This window comes from Schistocerca americana, chromosome 6, assembly GCF_021461395.2.
Source record: "Schistocerca americana isolate TAMUIC-IGC-003095 chromosome 6, iqSchAmer2.1, whole genome shotgun sequence".
NCBI classification, from domain to species: Eukaryota; Metazoa; Arthropoda; class Insecta; order Orthoptera; family Acrididae; genus Schistocerca; species Schistocerca americana.
Genome location: NC_060124.1, coordinates 277170443 through 277192347, shown reverse-complemented (window position 1 = coordinate 277192347; position 21905 = coordinate 277170443). Strand labels below are relative to the sequence as shown.

General features: G+C 44.7%; 1 protein-coding gene across 24 annotated transcripts in view; it reads left to right on the top strand.

Moving 5' to 3' along the window:
* Window positions 1-21905, top strand: part of LOC124619503 (CUGBP Elav-like family member 2) — a 1137606-nt gene that overhangs the window by 923486 nt on the left and 192215 nt on the right. Inside the window, exon 1 of one of the 24 annotated variants that reach the window (XM_047145947.1) lies at window positions 18483-18813. The exons of the other annotated variants lie outside the window; for them this stretch is intronic. Within the exon in view, the coding sequence (XP_047001903.1) occupies window positions 18657-18813 (157 nt within the window). The 5' untranslated portion in view covers window positions 18483-18656. Of the gene's footprint in view, window positions 1-18482; window positions 18814-21905 lie in introns of those variants that run through there. 24 annotated transcript variants of the gene reach the window in all.

Here is a 21905-nt window from a genome sequence, read left to right as displayed (position 1 = left end):
TCAAAAATTTCGTAACAAACTTTACAGCTACGCGTTTCATGTCTAAAACAGCCGAAGAAATGGCTTGGCATGAGCCAAAGCATATTACATCATCCGCATCCCCTCTGACTGCGATTCGGCGACTTTCCAGAACTATCGTCCTTACTTGACCACGCTGTCGTCAGTAACTGACCTGCTAGAGCGTCCCGCGCGATCGTCGTGTCAAACGCTTTCTTGACCCACGTAGGAACGTTCTACCACTCGTAAAGTCATGTCTTACTCATAGTAATTCGTCAAAAGCCTCAGTCAATATTTAGAACGCGGTCCTGCGCTTCATTCCATTCTTCAAGAAAAATTTAATGCAAATTCTTTGATCAGTCTTTTTTCGAAAGTAAAACAATTCGCCGACCATCGTAAACACGGATAATCTTTCCGACTGTCAACAACAAACTAAACATTCAAAACAGCTGAAAATGCAAACATTCATCAGGAACATCTGTACCAAGAAGATTTTAAAATAATTTGAAAATGGATTATCAAGCCCGCGAAGTTACCGTTATTTTTGATCACACCTCGTATTGTATATTACCCGTTCCCGATAGCGTATTCCTAGTTTTCTCAGAATATCAAACATCTGGTACGATTTTACATTATCGAACTCTCTTTGCAAATCAACAGATCCTGTGAACGTGTCTTGATTTTTCTTCAGTCTTGGTTCCACTAACAGCTACGGCAGAACTACCTCTCTTGTGCATTTACCTTCCCTAAAGCCAAACTACCACATCCTCGATTTTCCTTTCCATTCTGCTATGTATTATTCTTATCAGCAATTTGTTTGCATCGGCGATTAAACTGATTGTGCTATAATTCTCGCACTTGTCAGCTCTTGTTACATCTAAAATGCTTTTTCTCTTCTAAAGTCGGATGGTGCATCGCCAGTCTCATACATTCCACACAGACGTGAATAGTCGATCACTTTCCGCAATGAGTTTAAAAATTCTGATGGGCTGTTAGGTGTCGTTTCTGCATTATTTGAACCTCATCCAAAGCTCTTTTAATTTCTAATACTTAATCTTGTATCTCACCCCCCCCCCCCCCTTGTCGTCACCTGTTTCTCCTTCTGTCACGCCATTAGCGAAGTCTTCTCCCTCATAAAGACCTTCAGTATAATGGTTCCACCTACTCGCTCTCTCCTCTTCATTTAACAGTGCAATTCCCATTGGTATCTTAATGTTACCTCCCACACTTTTAATGTAGGACCCATTGTAAATCTGTTAATAAGGATTGCCAATGATATGTATACAGTATATACACTGTTAATATCGAATTTCGATAGCGTACAACTCCTGAAAAAATATTGATACAAATATCAATATTTTTTTGTGACTTCTCACTGAGAGAGAGAGAGAGAGAGAGAGAGAGAGAGAGAGAGAGATACCATTTAGGTATTCGACTCAATTTGTTATATTGGCAAAGAGGATGAACACAATTAAGATACTAAAATAAGATGTCGGAAACTACATGATCGCACGACACACTCACTTCCTAATGTAGAAACGCATTTCAGCCAGCGAATGAATACGGATAAACCATAAGAGACCCTCGGACTTCTTAGATAGACAATTCGTGTTGCAAACCTCGCGAGAGGTGTTTATGCGTGGGGTGAAAGGCTAAGCAGCTTTGTCATTGAATGCGCGACTGGACACCCCTGCGGGTGGACCTTGTGCCGAGGCGACATTTCTCATTGTTGCGTAAGCCGGTGGGAACTCCTCGCGGTCGTAAAGCGTGCGCGGCGCGGGCAGGACTTTGAGGAGCCCGCGAACGGAATATAAAGGCGGCGGTGCGCTGCGCTTCGTTCCGCGCGTCACCGTTAAAAGGAGGCGGCCGGGTTCGTTACCGGTGGACAGCGGCGTGGGCGGCGGGTTGTGTGGTTTGGCCGCCGTTGGTCTATCTCTGGAACACCGCCGGACACAACTGTTTGGCCGACGCCACTCACTGAAAGGTTTCAGCGCGCTTACGTTTAGCTGTCGTGACGGCGCCTAGCGCAAGCTGTGAGAACTGAGTCGGAGAGAACTAACTTGCCATTTTCCTTTTCTGCTGACGGAGACATTGTTGAGATGAATCGACGCAAGAGAGGATTGCAAACATTCCTTTCTACCCAGTTCGAATTACATATTTACTTACAGGCCCAGTACCCCAGTGCAGTCCACCTGACAAAAAATTCACCACTACCATTACCACCACAGTCTTCTCATCCTCATTATATATTTCAAAGCCAACCAAATATTTCTTCTGTTTCTTTTTGACTGCCTATTCGCTGCCTTACAATGCTGTATACCCCCGTAAAACATTTGGTGGAACTTTTTCTTTCTTAATTCTGTTGTAATTTCTTTCTGCTGTCAACAAACTTTTCGCCTTTTGAAAAGGTCTTTTTTCTTTGGTTACTTCCTATTTGATCTGTACAGATTCTATTTTGTGTCAACAAACATATGAAATACCTAGGCTGATTTACTTGTTCCAACATATTTTCTCCCAGTAATATCTTGACAGAACCTTTACGTTCGCTGATTCTCGCAACTATAGCCCATCCTTCATCCATCCCTATTCCGTTCCCCGTTTCCCACTTCTATGATTCTCTCCATCATTAATTGTAGTTCTTCCTCCGATTAAGTCAACAGTGCTTTATCGTAACTTATTAAATTATCGTTGTTCTCTCTCTCTCTCTCTCTCTCTCTCTCTCTCTCTCTCTCTCTCTCTCTCAAGAAAAACGGAAAAACCCTCGAAGATAGAGGACTGTGTTTTAAAGTTCTAGGTAGAGTGTCTTTGTATGATTTCCAACTCCCATTTCGTATCGTCCACCATTATCTATTTGGCAACCAATGCTCGATAAGTTCCATTTTGCTCCTGTATGTTTTCGAATGCTATGTTCCCGCCACATATTAAAATAAAAAAAGTTAAAATACTGATACAGATGATGAGTCCGCCCGCCGGTGTGTAGCTACCGATGGAACTGCTTTAGAGGGGGAATGTTCTTTGAAAATAATAATAATAATAATAATAATAATAATAATAATAATAATAATATATTTGTTGTATTGGGTATGGATATTTCGATTAGTTGTGTTAATTTCTTCTTTTTATTGGTGAGTATGATGTCAGGTTTGTTATGTGGCGTTGTTTTATCTGTTATAATGGTTCTGTTCCAGTATAATTTGTGTTCATCATTCTCCAGTATATTTTGTGGTGTATACTTGTATGTAGGAACGTGTTGTTTTAAAAGTTTATGTTGTAAGGCAAGCTGTTGATGTATTATTTTTGCGACATTGTCATGTTGAAGATAATAATAATATTTTTGTATATCAAAAACAAGCCTCAATACTTTCCTCACCCACGTCATATTACTGTTCTCTTTACTTAACCCTTTTGAAAGGTAAAAGTTTCAATTTTTCATAACGCCAAGTTTGTCTCAGTACGCCTCCAGACAACCTAATGTTAACATACTGCATGTCATCTACAGTATTTCTACATTTTAAGTTCTTACGAAGTTTTGGGGCTTATTGTAGCACTTCAGGGATGTGTTGTGGTGTATAGCATCCTGCCAAACCGAAAAACAATCTTGGCAGATGTTGACTCACAGTTCACCTCTGACGCGCAACCAGACGGAGAAGTTTTACGCCGCTCAGATAACCCACGACACATTTCTGTTGGTAAGCAGTGGTAGAACTACTTTCCTATACACGTACAACACATTACCACCAAATAAATGAAATAATGGTATGTGACTGTAGCACTATTTAGACCTTCTTGATTTAAACTTTAATCTAGATGTGCCCACAACGATTGGTGTAACGTAATCCGTGCTCAGTACTACGCGCATAATAAAAAAAATAGACGCTACATGTACTGTTGCTTATTGAAGTAGTTTTGCTCTTGGCCACGATTGAGCAGGTCTTTCCAGCATCACTCGCTCTGAACGCAAGAAGGGACGTAGAGGTATAACTTAACCAAATTCCGTTTACAGAACACATGCTGGGACAGTAATGAGCAGTGACGAATGAGGCTGAATAATACGAACACATTGTGCAGCAGCTGTTCGCCATCATTCGCGAGGCTCACGAACAAATCCACCCGCACTGCGTACTTATTGCTATCAGTCACCAACGCTTGTGGAATTGTGTTGAAAGATAAGATGTAATACCGTATCAGTTTTTTTCTTCTTCACGAGTGTGTGTGTGTGTGTGTGTGTGTGTGTGTGTATTGTTTCAGTAACAAGCATACCGGTTTGTGCCAAACTCTAAAATAAAAATGTTCCTGTCCAGTTCTTTTCCCGTAGCATGGAAGGAGAAAAAGTGACACTACTTTTCGTTACAAATGTATAGCTGTAAAAGGAAATAATCACAGAAATAGAAAAATCTATGGTTTCGTCTTAAGTTAGGGTATCAAGGTCCGTCGGCCTACATTTGATGGAACAGGGACGGGGAGCAACCGGATATACTCAAAGTGTTGCGAACTGTAAAATGATGAGCACGTAAAAAGTTTACGCCTAGCATAGACAGATCGTGAGCGGTAAAAGATACAAGTAACACTATGCTCACCGGAAGAATGAAATGCATCGTTGACAGCAAGAAAAATCGTTCATTACGAGTTGTTGAATGATTGACGTAAATTCTCATTTTTCCGTTTTTCTTCTCTTCCCTAGTGGAACTGAAAAACACACGGTGATCGTTGGAAGAGGTGCGAGTGAAGACTATTGTTTGTCACCATTGCTTTTCAGTATTTGATTAACAGATAAATCATGAGAAAAAACAAGAGGTATAGTATTACGAGGAGACAGTTAAGTAAGAAGATGATCAAGCAGTATTGAATATTGGCTGAATCAGAGGAAGAACTACAGTTTACAATACAGATGATTGTAAATGAGGGAAAAGAAGTATGAAATGTCGATGGACGTAGGAAAGACCAGCATCAGCAAAAATGGAAGTTTTGTCGAGATAGCATTGAGAGAAAATCCACTGGAATAATTAAAATCTCTTAGAAACATAGGAATTTTGGTAGCCTAATATGGAATACTGTGTAGAGGAAGTGAAAGGTATAACATATCTGGTTAAAAAAAGATTTCGAAAAAGTGAAAGCCTTGTTGGCAGCAAAAAGAACACTAAATTTATGACATTCGCCAAGTGTTTCATCGGAGAAACAGTAGTATAAGGCAGCGAATCATGGGCGACAGTCAAAAAGGAAAAGAAAGATACTTGCTTTTAAAAAGGTTTTTGCTGAGGAAAATGCTGAACGTGAAACTGACAGGACGACGTCAGAAAAAGTACTCCAAAGAATAGCGGAGGGAAGAAAACTAGCGAAAATATTACGAAATAGAAAGAGCTCTGTAAGTTTGAAAATTCAAAGAAGGCAGTATTACGTTCAGTGATGTATTTAAAATGCCTAAGCTACTTACTTCAGATGCCCTCCTAATGTTTTAATTAAAAAAATCGAAACTTGTGTAACTCATTTCACATAAAAAATTGAGAATGAAATGTTGCGTTAGCACCTCTTTAGACCTTAATGGATTAAGGCGAATAGGCTTATCCCTTACCAGCAAAAACGCCGTAATACAATACGCGCAACGGAAGTCGCAGCAACGTGGAGAGAGGTCAGCTACCGCTGACACTATAGCCTGAACTGGCAACATTGGCCCAGTTACCACACTGTGAAACAGATAATGCCGCTATGACACTGTTCTAATACGCGCGGTACATATCCCAATATCCCTCACTGCCGGTTAATATCACCAGAGACTAGTTCTCGAAATGAACTTGTTGTATAATTTAACAATTTGTGTTCATAAAAGAAAGATTACGGAACAGTGTAACTCTGCAACCTTTCGCAGCCGTTGTCATTGACGGTAAAACTTAGTCGCCAGGTTGCGTCATGTTTTTCCCCAAATTTCTGCTTCACAGTTGGCATTTCGACCCCTGTGTACTACCTATCCAATGACGATCGCCCACCAGCAGTAGTTGGAAATTTTACCCAATAATTTCCCTTCTTCAGAACAACTTCTGCTACAAATGAGCGCGACATAAGTCTTAGTGTTCAGCGAACAGAAGACAACAGAAGATCCCAATAGAGAAGTCGAAATGTCGATTATCAAGTGTTAGTTTGAAAAGGAACATAACGCGGCTGGTGTTAACTTTGGAATATATTACTTTCTATATCAGCAAATGAGAGGGTTAAGGTACTCCGGGTACGGGTACTTCAGGAGAGTGAAAGTAAATACAGTGCTAAGTTTTAACAACGTCAGGTCTTCACGAATGGCACACTGTGATACGTTTTTGAACAGTTCTTGAGAGAGGAAGTATACAAACCCCACTCACGAAGTAGGTCGTTAGTTTATGATCGTGGGTCGTGTGATCAGCATGACACCAATCTCTCCAGCCGTTATTGCCTGCCGATGAATCTTGATCATGCTGTTGCTGCTTTATTTAAGCAGCTCCTCATTTGGCCTCACAAGGGCTGAGAGGACCACGTATCAGACATCCCAGAGAAGTTACTGGGAATAGAACCCGGGTCATCTGCATCTAAGACAGCGGCGCTAACCATTTTTTTCCTTTTTTTCTTTCGTAATTTGTCACCGTTATTGACAATTCGCATAATTTTTTGTCTCATTATTCCTTTCCAGCCTAGTGGTTCTATTTGGACCCATCACAGGTTTCCACATGGCACCATTGCGTTGTAGTTTGTAAACTAGGTAACTAGATGGCAGCGCCAATAGGATAATGAGTATTGGGTCCATATGTATCCAGTAGGAAAAATATTGCACGAATTCAAAAAATATTTGAAATCACGTTTAATACGTTGCTAGAAGAATTTACATGCCAATACGAATATATTTTTTTCTAATAGAACATGAAATTGGGCAGGAATGGGTTATAACGAAATGAAAGGAAAAAAATGATATACTACTTTTTCTTCTTGTTTCGGAAGTCTCCGTTTGGTCTCCTAGCTAAAGTAAACCTCTAGTGCCTTCTAAAATTAAGGCTGTTCCTTTTGCATATGATAGAACAAATCAGGACCTCCTCTTTACATTAACATACAGTACTAAATAAAATAAAACCACATATTAAGAAAAAAGTGAGGAAAACGCTTTTTCGCTGAATAAATCGGAACGAACTTCTTTGTATGAAATGTGAAAAAAATTAAGGAATATTTGTGTCTTTATATGGGAAGTTTGTACTCCATGTTGAAGTATAAGTTAAAGCCTACACGAATCAAGCAGTGATGTTTAACATTAAATACATGTCTGTCAACAATGCTATGCGACCTGACATGTTCCATTACAAAGCCTTTTGAAATATCAGCATGACAAGAATTACATTTTCAGAAATTTCTACTTTTAGGAACAACTATCTATTAATGCTGAACTGTTACACAGACTCATTCGGTAGCACTGTAGTAATTGACAACAATAATGCAATTATTTTAATTCCATTTGTGAGAGAAAAGTGCATAATGGGAGCGATAAGTGCTGACTCAAGTTTACTGTATCACATTACGTTTATATTTTATAAACAAATTGCAGTTATGGAGATTAAAAGACAGGGTTTCCATCCTTAGGTTTTAAACTTCACCAAAACGTTTATAAGAAGAGTGGTACAAGTCTTGATTTATACCAATTTACCTTTCGCTGTGAGCAAATTCCCGAGAGGAAAAGTGGTACTCCAAATTTTAGGGACGATACAAAGGAATTTAAGGTGCAAATGACGAAAATGTTTGTAGTAAGCATAATAATATTTCATTTGTACATTTCATCAGATGAATGACGAATTATTGTAAAATTATTTGCACCAAACGAAACGGCAAAACCTTTAATTTCTCAGAAGGGAGAGAAATCGAATTATACCACTTTGGCTCTCAGCGGCTCATTTATAGTCTTAGTAGAGTGAGTTGGGTTGCAGTGTACACCCAGAAATCCTCTTTACTCTTTGCTCCATCTGGCGTTAGATAATGAACTGGTTGCTCCTTTAGGCAATTGACAATTCTATTTGGTGTCCCGATACTGAATTTATCCAGATTCAGGAAGACAGGAAGAGGCGGCAAGAGGAAATGTGTTAACAAATAATATGTACTACTGCTGCTCGTATCTTCGTAACGAACGAAGATAAGCCCCTGATAGCTAAACACTATTTCGTTGATAGCATTTTGCTCAGAAGGGAAATAATAAATGTATTAAGGGTGGTAAGGATAAATGTGACTAGCTGACTGAAAGTGGATCATTATTGGAAATGAGTCTCGGCGTAAATTAAGTTAAAATCAATGGTTGCCTGTTATTTTAATTCAAATCACTGCCCGGGGAACGCAATCATCTTCTATGAGCGTTCGTAGAACTTAATCCAAAATTAGGTGGGAAGGGTGGCGGTAAGACTCCAAGATTGCCATTTAACACAGCAGTTTTCTAAGATAATTGCACAGGGTGTACGTAAAGTCCGGGAATACTTTCAATTATTTATTGCACAAGAAACCAAACATTGTACACATATCATACATATGTCATTTTGAAGAGAAATCCTGAACTTTTTTTTTTCATTGTATACCACCACAGCGTAGTTTAGTAATTTGTCGATAGCGCTAGTCGCAAAATGGCGAGTTCAGGTGTGGAGCGAGTTTTGTGTGTGTTGGAGTTCATGAAATGGCCTCCCCGATTACCACGTCTCACTCCGTGTGACTCTGTTTCTGTGGGGACACATTAAAGATCTGGTGTATGTACCGCCTCTACCACGTGATGTAGCAGAGCTCCGGGAGAGAATACGGGAAGCGACTGCCACAGTCGACGATGCCTAGGTGAGACGGGTATGGCAAGAATTCTATTGACGTCTGCCGGGTCATTCATGATTCGCATATCGAATGTTTGTGAAAAGAAAGGAAAAAAAAAACCTTTCAGAGTTCCTCTTCTAACTGTAATGTGTATGACATCTGTACAATGTTTACTTCTTGTGCAATAAATAGTTGAAAGTGTTGCCGAACTTAATGTGCACCCTGTATTGTCTCGCTGCGATCAGCCATGTAACACTGGTTTAGCGGAATCACGGGAAATCGCTTTTCGAAGTGTGTGAGAATTCTGCTACGAAACGGTGTACTTCAGATTCCGGGAAAAGGGACGGGGGGCACGTGTCCCCCTCTTGCCTCTCCTCCCCCCCCCCCCCCCCATTGCTGACGCCTGTGTCGTTATGAATAAATTAATCGTATTTTTATGTACATCGAATGTTTCCAGTGCTGGGCCGATAAGTTGTCACACCTGTTGTCGCGTGAAAAAAAATGACATACATAGTTCCTGTTGCGGAGGGCAAATAATGAACGGTGAACAGGCAGTGTAGGGCTCCTCTGGTTGGAAACTCGGGCAGGTGTGGGAACAGCGTCGTGAGTGTAGCGACTGCAGTCTCCGGTCGCCGGCTGTGTGCACTGTATTTGTAGGTCGGTAAACGCAGCGGATAGGGCAGGCCGCTGGCAGCAGTTTCGTGGGCGAGTGCGCGCCCCTTTCCTTTATTTACGCTTCCCAGAATAATCAACAAGGACGCTGCCTCGCGAAGGATTCGCGAAATAAGCAGGAAGCTCGCTGTCAGTCGTTATTGACTCTCGAAAACACCTCTCTCTCTCTCTCTCTCTCTCTCTCTCTCTCTCTCTCTCTCTCTCTCTCTCTCTCTCCCCCCCCCCCCCCCCCCCCCCCCCCCCTCCCCCGCCGTCTTCGCGTTTCGCCACAGTCCAGCTTGACTTATTGAAGCCACAACGTGTCGGAAGCCCACTGACGTCATAGCACCCAGTGCGAGCGAATGGATTCTGCTGCGGCCTCCATCTATACCGTCCACTTCTCAGCATCAGGTTTTACGATATTTTGTTTCCAAGAAGGCAAGTGAATTCTTACGATTAGTACTTTCTAGTCACAGTCCGATGTGTCAAGTCCAAGGTCGTAAATAGGAGCGAGGCGGCGCAGTGGTCACCGGACTCCGATAGCAGAGTAGTAACAATCAAATCCTTGTCATGGTGTACGAAGTTACGTTTACAGTGCTTTCCCTAAATCTCTTTAAGTGGGTAGCCCTCTTCGGACGCATGAAGTAGCTGATTCTCACGAGTTTTTTTCTCAGGTAAAATAAAAAGTAATGCCATTTCTCTGGTGATACAATTTTATTCCTCACACTTTCGTCTTCAATAAATCATTTCTGCGTCAATGTCGGGCGTTCCCGGTAACCGCCGCACCAACTGCAAGAATCTCTTGCAGGCGGAACATGGGTCATTGGCGGGAATTCCCCAAGCTCTCCTATTGCACCTGTGACAACATAATTTTGTGTTAGTTTCAATACGTTTTCTGTTAGTGTACGTAGGATAACTGTAAAATATAAAGTTCTAACAAAATGATGACTTTCTGCAACAAACGCCGCTTTCTTCGCACACAAAATCGCGACAAAAGAGTGCACCGAAAAGAGATTTTTTTAAGATATCGCAAAACGGCTGCGAACGCTGATAGAGAATTGAAGACATGCGCGGGAAAACGGACCAACCCTCAAATGGAGAACCTTAGAGATGAGTGTTGCCACCTGTTGCTGGGTACGGGAACTATCAAAATGACATTGGTGTCAACCCTAGATATCACTTAAAGGCGAGACCAATGTCAATTTTGATAGTTCCCGTACCCAGCAAACAGGTGGCAACATATCTAATGTTTCGTATTTGAGGGTTGGTCCGTTTTACCGCGCATGTCTTCAATTCAGTTTATAACACTGGCATCAAATTGCGATTAAAATCGTATATACCGTTCTCAATTTATGTTTCCCGCCAATTTGAAAAATACCGTATCGAGAAAAGGATTGCATTTCTTTTTTCTAGTGAAGCTAAACATACGTCTAGTCAGCGATGCCTGCACCATACAGCAGGTACAAGAGGAGGTTCTCTGGAGTTCTTCGGCAGCTCACATCATCCGCTGCTCTTGCTGCTAGCTCGGTTACGCTTTTCGTCCGCTTTTGCGCGGAAGTTGTGACAGGCTGGTCTGTTCTGTTAGAGCACGTCCATAATGACTGTTATGCCGTCGTCGAAACTACATGTCGACTACTGCATGGTTTTCGGAAACACCTTTTCGCAAATCGCCATGTAACTCGATAAGAGTCCCTGATGAACTTGGAATGAATAGTACAATAAAACAGACATTTCAGAGAACACTTTAAGCAAAAAAATATTTTTTGTTTTGTGGAGGTGATTGCCTTGAAATGGACGCTGCAAATTTCCTTCCACAGTCCGAGATGGTGCTCAATCTCCCACATTGACAGGACGCTGAGCCCCTTACGTTCAGGAACAAAACTTTGTCTGGAGGAGAGAGTGCGCTGTTTGGAAACTTCCTAGAAGTTTAAACTGTGTGCCCAACTAGGACGCGAACAGTGACCTTCGGTTTCGATCAGTGCTCTTACCGATTGAGCTGTGCTAGTTTTCCTACCTTCTTCAAGAAAGCGAGGCTCTGTTTTACACGTACTTCTATACTTGCTGTGTGACTCGCAGGGAACTGCTAGCACCGCCGAGTCTCTGGGCTATTTAGTATTGATGCTTGCGAACGACGATTGTCGGTAGCCCTCCGTATGGTTTTTCTCGTTGTAGTCATTCTGCGAGACGTTTGTGGGAGTGAGTAATATCATGCCCGACTCATCTTGGAACGCACGTCCTCAGATTGTCAGTAGTAAACAAACCTCTGCGTGATACAGAACGCTTCTTTTATAGCATCTGCCACTGGAGTTCGCTCAGCATCTCTGTAATGCCCTCGCAATTACTTAAACAACCCTGAGACGAAATGCGCCGCTCTTCGTTGCATCTCCTACATTTCCTCTGTTACTTCAAACCAGTAAACGTCATAGGCCTGCGAATAGTACTGCAGAATAGGCCGGTGTTTTGTACGTTTATTTTCCTCATACAGGTGAGTTCTTTGGAGATCTACTTCTGTTCTTTATCTTCTCAACGATACTCGTACATCTGCTGAAGCTGTTCTGTGATGTAGACACATGGTCTCCGGCCAGCTATACAGCCTTTTGTTACAAATTTCATATGAGTAACTTTCCTGTGTCCTTGAACAATGAAGAAATTAAAAATACACTAGAATCAAAATGCACTCGATCTCTTGGCTCTTGAGTGTTGCCGCCATCTCTTCTACTTCTTCCGCCATGTCCGATGGTACAGTGGAGTTTCGGCTCCACTGCTCTTGTGAGCGAATTTACTCCGGTTCTATTATTAACTCCGAAGAGAAATAACACCCTCCCCCCCCCCCCCCCCTCATCCATCCTCCCCAGCGTACTGTAGCTTGCCGAAGACTATGTTTACACATCTTGAACAGTTTCTGAAATAATGAGGATGTTAGTGTTACGAAATAGGTTCCAACTTTAGCAAAATCTATATGGTGCGCTAAATATTTCTTAACGGTTTCCGTTATATCAACTGCTACATCCACATTCCCACTGTTATCGCAATTAAAAGTCCTCTGGGAAAAGTAGGGAACCTTGTTTCAAAGCAGCTTCCTCTCTGTTCTAATTTTTATTACATAAGATATTGCTCTGCACGTACGTTGCCCTTTCTCACAATTCTTTCAGTAGAGCGTAGGAAGTTGGGTATTCCTCTTCCTAGCTGCCGAATTTAAGTGTTTGTCCACCGGCAATCACTAAACAAGAAACATAGTAAACTTCTGTCGTGCATTTCGCTGCAATTTTTCTGCTAAGGTACTACGTTGCACAGCACAATCGTCTCGAAGAGCACTGCATTGTTTGTTCTGTGCATTTCCTCTGCGTGCAGGTTGCTAGGGTAGTTCAGACGAAACTTGTTCGCGCGTTTACGTGAAGTGTTGTGACACGGAAAACGTAACTTCGAATTTTTTGCGATGACTAATCTCTGGGTTAACACCTTCTTCCAGAGAAATCAAAGATTCAGAATAACTTATTTAACGTAAATAGAACAATTTAAAACTAGCATTCGTACATTCGAGAAAGTTACCCGATTTTTCTTGTGGGTGTTGAAAAACCTATATACACTCCTGGAAATTGAAATAAGAACACCGTGAATTCATTGTCCCAGGAAGGGGAAACTTTATTGACACATTCCTGGGGTCAGATACATCACATGATCATACTGACAGAACCACAGGCACATGGACACAGGCAACAGAGCATGCACAATGTCGGCACTAGTACAGTGTATATCCACCTTTCGCAGCAATGCAGGCTGCTATTCTCCCATGGAGACGATCGTAGAGATGCTGGATGTAGTCCTGTGGAACGGCTTGCCATGCCATTTCCACCTGGCGCCTCAGTTGGACCAGCGTTCGTGCTGGACGTGCAGACCGCGTGAGACGACGCTTCATCCAGTCCCAAACATGCTCAATGGGGGACAGATCCGGAGATCTTGCTGGCCAGGGTAGTTGACTTACACCTTCTAGAGCACGTTGGGTGGCACGGGATACATGCGGACGTGCATTGTCCTGTTGGAACAGCAAGTTCCCTTGCCGGTCTGGGAATGGTAGAACGATGGGTTCGATGACGGTTTGGATGTACCGTGCGCTATTCAGTGTCCCCTCGACGATCACCAGTGGTGTACGGCCAGTGTAGGAGATCGCTCCCCACACCATGATGCCGGGTGTTGGCCCTGTGTGCCTCGGTCGTATGCAGTCCTGATTGTGGCGCTCACCTGCACGGCGCCAAACACGCATACGACCATCATTGGCACCAAGGCAGAAGCGACTCTCATCGCTGAAGACGACACGTCTCCATTCGTCCCTCCATTCACGCCTGTCGCGACACCACTGGAGGCGGGCTGCACGATGTTGGGGCGTGAGCGGAAGACGGCCTAACGGTGTGCGGGACCGTAGCCCAGCTTCATGGAGACGGTTGCGAATGGTCCTCGCCGATACCCCAGGAGCAACAGTGTCCCTAATTTGCTGGGAAGTGGCGGTGCGGTCCCCTACGGCACTGCGTAGGATCCTACGGTCTTGGCGTGCATCCGTGCGTCGCTGCGGTCCGGTCCCAGGTCGACGGGCACGTGCACCTTCCGCCGACCACTGGCGACAACATCGATGTACTGTGGAGACCTCACGCCCCACGTGTTGAGCAGTTCGGCGGTACGTCCACCCGGCCTCCCGCATGCCCACTATATGCCCTCGCTCAAAGACCGTCAACTGCACATACGGTTCACGTCCACGCTGTCGCGGCATGCTACCAGTGTTAAAGACTGCGATGGAGCTCCGTATGCCACGGCAAACTGGCTGACACTGACGGCGGCGGTGCACAAATGTTGCGCAGCTAGCGCCATTCGACGGCCAACACCGCGGTTCCTGGTGTGTCCGCTGTGCCGTGCGTGTGATCATTGCTTGTACAGCCCTCTCACAGTGTCCGGAGCAAGTATGGTGGGTCTGGCACACCGGTGTCAATGTGTTCTTTTTTCCATTTCCAGGAGTGTAGACACCATATCGAAAATTCCAATTCACCCCATTCCATCCATCAACCTCTGCGAATATTGCTGTATCCGCATCAAGTTCGTAATAAACATCTAGTATTACCACTGATGTTAGTGGTTGCTAAGTTGCAAATACATCCGATAGTACCAATAAAACAAAGTAGTTGTAAAAGCATTGCCGCGCGGCCTTTTGGCGTCTTACCGCGTTTCGCCCCCCCCCCCCCCCCTCCGGGTCGGAGGTTAGAGTCTTCCCTCGGGAATGGGTGTTCACGTTAAGTTAGATTAATTAAGATTAATTAGTGAGTAAGCCTAGCGACTGATGACCACAGAAGTTTGGTTCCATAGTCCTTACCACAAATTTGTAAAAGCAATATTAAATTGTCATCTGCAAGACTGATCATAAAACCAGGTTGCTGATGAATGGCACCACCCAATAGAACATTTACAAATTAGCGGCACAACGGGTTTCCATTTGAAGATGTAGAATTCAGTGCGCTGCCAAGACCAGCGAACAGTTACTGGAACGCTCCTAACCTGCGCCGTGTATGGTTCCAGATCGAATGTAAATTGAGTACAACTCTGTTATAGCCATTTAACACAGTTCATTTATAATCGAGCCAAAAACAGACAAGAATACAGAGAGAAAATTTTGTTTTGTTGTAAAGCACGCACCGTGTAAAGAGGGACAAATAGCAGTTAAACATCCTAAATTTATTAAGCATAGGCTCAGATTATTGTAGTGCAATAAAAGCATTTCCAGACGTCGTGGGAAACTAGGTGGTCCTCTCGCTTAACGTACACGAAATCTTGGAAGATTTTCCGCAACCCACTTTTAGTGACTTGATTTGAAAGATAATGCCTCTGCAGTTTGAAAGGAGGAGAAATACCACTTGTTAGAGTTGTGGGCTTAAACACAGTTACGTATGGGGCAGCAGGAATCGTTGTATATAAGTTTTGCCTAAATGTGAACGTCGTACAGAATCAGCCTGCTAAATTACATCGGCATGTAGCCAGTAAAAAGCGATTTGCTGAACACCATCATCAATATCTTTTTACTGTTTGAAAGTTACGAGGTTCTTCTTTTCTGCCGTATTATCGCCTTGAAGACCACGACCTTGGCGGATATTAATGCTTCTCACATCTGTACTTCTTGCCTCTAGCCTTCCAGTCTTTCCTTGTAAGCTCTAGATGGTGTGAGGCAGTACGATACAAAGAAGGAAATGTCATGGATTTGTCAGCTGCTGTATCGTTATTTCGACGGATTACAATTAGAAACGCAAGTTAGAGATGGTGACAATGTTAGAATGCAAGCGTCGAAATCGTCGGTGTGACACACACACACACACACACACACACACACACACACAAAGGTGTTTCAGAAATATTTTTACAAGCGTTGGGGACAAGTTCCACAAACCAGAACAAAGCAAAAAGGTTGATCAAACAGACGTCCGAAAATCCATCATTTTAGAGTTATTAATGAAAGTTAACGTTCAACGGCTTTCCAGCTGCTGCATTTAATAATTGACCTGTTTGACTCATTGTACTCTAAATGGCTTTTTGTTTGCGTGTGTGTAAAATCTTACGGGACCTAACTGATAAGGTCATCAGTCTCTAAGCTTACACATTACTTAACCTAAATTATCTTAAGGACAAACACACAGACCCATGCCTGAGGGAGAACTCTAACCTCCGCCGGGACCAGCCTCACAGTCCTATGACTGCAGCACCTTAGACCGGGCTTTTTGTTACCAGGTAACTTGTTCACATTCGTTAATCCTATGTCTTCAACGTGTACGTGTACTACAGACAGTGCTCCGTTCAAACATGGCGGGGTATTCATTTAATGAGTAGGCAGATGATTTTGTACGGCCGAGTGGATGGTAATCGACACGAGGCTGCACAGCTGTCTCAGACGGCGTTTCCAGACCAATGACAACCGAGTCATCCAACCTTCGGTGCTCTGTGTGTGCCGAGGCAGGATCCCTAGCACCACAGACTATGGATTGAGGAAGATCCCACGTTGTTAGTATGTCTCACCAGGAAGAATGCATTCTAAGGGCTGGCGAAGCAGAGTCGGGTATCTGAGCAAATCGAGCCGCTCTGGCATGTGGTACATCGTGGAGGACTCTTCACGAGCAGTTCATGTGTCCGTATCATCTTAAACGTTTGCAGGCCCTTACGCCTGCCGATATCCACCTTGGGAGAACTTCAGCCGATGATTTGTTCCACGAACTGCCAACCCGTTGTTTGTCTCTACAGTTTTGTTTACGGACGAGGCAGAGATTGAATACGAAATTTCCAAAAACCACGTGTATGGGCCAATGGCAATCCTGGGGCTACAGTAGATATTAGACATCGACACCAATTCAGTATTAATGTAATTCAGAATAACATGAAACACCTACTAGAAGATGTGCACCTGCAAGTGAGAAACTTGGGGTGTAGGAATGATGGAGCCTCAGGACGTTTCAGTCTCACTGTTACAGATGCACTCGCTCGCATTTACCACGACTGTTTGATGCGAAGAGGAGAATGGCCTGCACGTTCCCCCGACATCAATCCGTTGGATTATCATCACTCGGGACACATGAAGTGTCCATGCATGAGACCACACGGGTGTCATGGAGGCCTGAGAAACCATTCGAAACCGTTGGGGAGTATTTAAAAGGGTGCCACAATCCATGTTTCGATCTGTGCATGCGTGTTCAGAAGGAAGGGGAGGACATTTAGAGTATTTGAGTTCGTGTCTTGATGACCTTCAATCAGCTAAGTTGCAAACTTACATTAATATCCGGAAAACGAAAGCGTTTCGAACACATGTGCGTACGAATTTTTTTTCTTGTTTTGGTGTAAGGAACCTACCCCAAAGTTCTGATACATCTCAGAACCTCACGTCTTGCAAATATTTCGTTCGTTGAAATTAATGCTGCTAAAGGAACACTGACAATTTCTGACAGTTTGTTTACAGCCTGTCGTTAAGATTATATAATCTTAAAAACAGTCTATGACCTCAGATGGGGGTATATATTTACGCAGTGGTAAACTTATTAATATATGAAAGTTCTGCTCTCTGATAAAGGATTAAGATTCCTCACATGAAACTTGGAAGAAAAGGTCATACCAGTGTATATGTCGAAACTTCTAGTTTCCAAGTTACGGCACAATTACGGCTACTGGAAAAATTACGAAGTTCGTGGACGATTATAACCGTGATGTGAACGATAAGTGTTACGTTGGGGAAGTTATGGCATACGGTTTGATACACGAGAGTCGCAGTGCATCAAGCCTGTAAACAAACTGGAATTGGTGTAAAAAAGCCGTATAAGCTTCGGGGCATGCGCTGCTCGTAAAATATTCAGTACCTTGTCGCTCTCTTACGCTACCAGCTTAGTAGGGAATTAAGCTGACATTGTTAATTTAAAGTTCCTTGAGAGGGTAGTGAAACCAAAGATACTTTTGTAAACGTTACGCAGAAAGCATTACATTTATGTCGAAACGAAACACATACAATCACTTTTAGTTTTGTAGTAGGAAGGGTAGACAAAGAAAACGATTTGATTGTTGATTTTATGCTGTGATATTTCACAATATTTTGAGGCAAAATTTAATGAAACGCCAGTTTTATATTTCGGAAGTGGACGGACAAGGGGTTTTGGTATACAATAAAGATTTTAGCGGCAAAGAGAAACGGATTGTCGCAGCGGGCATGTGCTGTAGTTCAGGTGGCTTCTATTGGCCAATTTGAGGCTGTTACCAAGCTCGATAGACGGCCGGTGTCCTGTATCACTTTATTCGTCTCCGCCGGTGTGGTATGTAACAAACAGTTGCCGTTCCAACCCTGTGTGTTCAGCATGCAGTGAGTGATACGTAGGTAATTCTTGACGCGGACGATAAAGAAGAGGAAGTGATGCGGAGACGCGCACCCAGTTGTTTCCCCGGCGACCGGCGTGGCTAGTACCCGCCGCGGCCGTGCGGCGGCGCCCGCGTCGCCGCCACGGAGTCCGGAGCGGCGGCTCTGTTGCGCGGCTCACCAGTGGCTCTCGCGAAGCGAACGGGTCGTGTGGACAAGGGCTGTATCGTCGTGCGCTCCTCCGGGACCGGTCGTGTGCGCTCTCGCGTGCGTAGCGCTGTGGTGCTTGCGCTGACAGTGCGTGTGGGGAGCGGTCGTCGCGTCGCGCGCCCTCGGGGGCCATGGTGGTGGCTGCCGGACCCGCGTTATGAAGTCGTCCAGCCGGCGCCTGCACCACGTGTATTCGCCGTACGAGTACCCCGCAGCGGTGACCGCCTACTACCAGCGACCCGCCGTCTACTACATGCAGCCATCCTACTACCTGCCCACCGCGCCCTCGGCGCAGACGCCCTACATGGTTCCAGGTACTTACACTCACTCTGCACCCCCTCTGCAGTTCTCAGCTCGTCCCGACCTATTGTTGTTGTTTTGCACTATCGTTAGACGTCGAGTAAACAAACTGGGGGATGTGGCCAGTTGCGTCGGGTCTTCCTGCGCTGTAGTGTGCCGCTACTTGTCGTAGAGCGGATGAGCCGCAAAGGATAGTCTCTTTGAATCTCCTGTCTTCCTATACAGGAGGTTCGTGAACACTCTTCACAGATAGCAAGTAGCACGGATCTTGCGATCTGTGCTGCTGCGGAGCTTCCAGTGTGATTGTTGGGGAAACTCCGTCGCTTTTAGCGTTTCTGTCACTAGAAATTAAATAAAAATTACGTAGTGTGCCCCACTTCCGACCGTATTTATTGTACTTTATATACGATGTATGCATATTATATTCACTAAAATACTCTTATGAGGTCGTTGCCGGTACTGGTACCGAAAGATAAGTTGTTAGTCATCCGCGTACACACACACACACACACACACACACACACACACACACACACAGCCCGCGCGTGATCTTGTGTACTTGTGGGTCGGGGGGAGGGGGGGGCGGCGGCGGGGCGACCTGTGTGCACTTAGGCATAAATGTAGGCTTGTATTCGGAAGATGAATGTTTAGATCCCCGGTTGGCCAACTGATTCCTCGTTTCGCGTGCCTTAGCCGAATGGCGGGATTGTCCGTCAAACAGATCACCGAAGCTCCCATTCCATTCTCATCAAATTAAAATTCATTACTTTCGTAGCGTGTCGTTTGTGTTCTGACAAAATGCATTAGCTGTGTTTACTCTGTGGTCACTGCCAGAATGTGTACTGACTGACCGAATTTGCCAAGTGGTTCAAATGGCTCTGAGCACTATGGGACTTGACATCTGAGGTTATCAGTCCCCTAGAGCTTAGAACTACTTAAACCTAACTAACCCAAGGACATCACGCACATCCATGCCCGAGGCAAGATTCGGACATGGGACCGTAGCGGGTGCGCTGTTCTAGACTGTAGCGCCTGGAACCGCTCGGCACCACGGCCGGCTTTACCAAGTTGTTAACGTGCAACTCGTGCTCGCAGCGAGGTTAACATTGTGCAAAATTTGTATCACATTTTTCGTAAATTACTTACGGCTGATTGGGTTCCTCTCCATAAATTTCCGGCTTTTCCTCTTTCTTGTTCGTGTCGAACTGACCTAATTCTTAGCGAGACAAAAGTTTGTGTCGTTTGGTTTGGTCGACGCGAAAGTGTTACGTGGTTGTAAAAAGTTGTCCGCGAGAGGGTATGGCAAGTTTGCTGCTAATTAGGCTAGCGGATCGTCGAAATGTTTCTTTGGTAACTTGTAAATTTTCTTCGGTGCTAAGAGTCACGGCCACAGGGTGCATGGCGGAATTGCAGAAGCCAGCTTCGCCTCTAGCGCTTCCCCGTGACGCGTCGGTTTCTGGAAGCGCTGTTTCGGAGAACGGCGTTCCGCGCCTCCGAGGTTGCCGCGCGCTGGGGAAACGGAGGTACGCCGCCAGCCGGCGAGTGCTGCGGCAGCGGTAAAATGCGGGGACTTTCACCAAATATTCGTAGTGTCGCAAGGACGGCAGCGGCGGCCGCGTCGGAAGAGAGCAGAGGGGTATTGCGCAACCGCCGGAGCACCTTGCACAGCTCGAGCGCCTCCGTAAAGGCGGCCGGTGCAGCGCCGGGAAAGTACGCACGGGCTGCCGGCCCGCTTTTTCTGCGCCCGCAGCGCGAGTGCTCGCACAGAAATGCGATCCGGTGACCGAGTGACGGCGCGGTGCGCTGGACGCATCAGCCGTGACGCAACGAGGTGACGCCGAGTCGCCAGCGAGCGAGCGAACTGGCCGGAGGGCGCGGACCTCGTGGCTGTGGCGCGAATCCAGAGCGCCGCCGTGCGGCTCGGGTCCGCAGGGAAACGCTGCCAGGACAGTGTGTGTGTCCCGTCGGCTGGCTGTGAGACGCCACGAATGTGCGAGTATTAAAGAATACGATACTAAAAGTCCGTTTCGAGCCTTGAACCGATCAAGAAGACAACTATTCTTCAGCTTTACTTTAATTGGCGGCCGGAGTGGCCGTGCGGTTCTAGGCGCTGCAGTCTGGAACCGAGCGACCGCTACGGTCGCAGGTTCGAATCCTGCCTCGGACATGGATGTGTGTGATGTTCTTAGGTTGGTTAGGTTTAAGTAGTTCTAGGCGACTGATGACCTCAGAAGTTAAATCGGATAGTGCTCAGACCCATTTGAACCATTTTTCTACTTTCTCTCGTTATGAGGTCGTATAATCACACCTATTTTATCAAGTACTGATACCTACCCCTGAGTTAGTATGGTGTTGGCTTTCTTATTATCGTCAAACACAGCACTTGAAAAATATCAGACCACAGTGGCGAAGACACATGCTTTCAGCATGAAATGTACAGTGTAAATAAACAAGATTTTCATAACATGTTCGTGTCTGCCCCAGCTTCACCAATTCAAAATGTCACTTTTCTGCCTAAACGAGACCTCTGGCTGCGCTACAATTCGATCTGTCACCACTGCCTTCATTCCGGTCCAGAAAATTCTACCGACCGGCTGTCAACGGCCGGAGAACGACGGCAGTCTCGGAATTTTAACTGTTACCGGAATTACTTAGTCGCAGAATGCGAATCTCCGCATCTATTTCGACCTATGCATTGACGTCAGCCGTTTGCTACATGAAAATTTGTGCCAGACCGGGATTCGAACAGGCATATCCCGCCCATCGCGAGCGGTCGTCTTAATCAGTTTGGCTATCCGAACAAGCGTCCAGGACCGATCCAAATTTCCACGTGTCACGTAGTTCAGTCGGATGCTAGGCCACGCCAACACCTAGTACACATTTACCTCTTATTGCTCCGTCGTTAATTCTCGTACGGTGACGGGCAATAACACTTTAGGCCAGACTAAGCCGTTATTTTCCACTCTTAAAGTGCATTTTCGCCTTTATAAAACACTCCTATAGTATATTTAGAATAATTCTTCAAGCAGCAGCAGCAGTTTGACAAGCTTCCTACTACATGTCTTCATGTCCTGTGGACGAGACCGAAATGTGTACGTAAGGCATT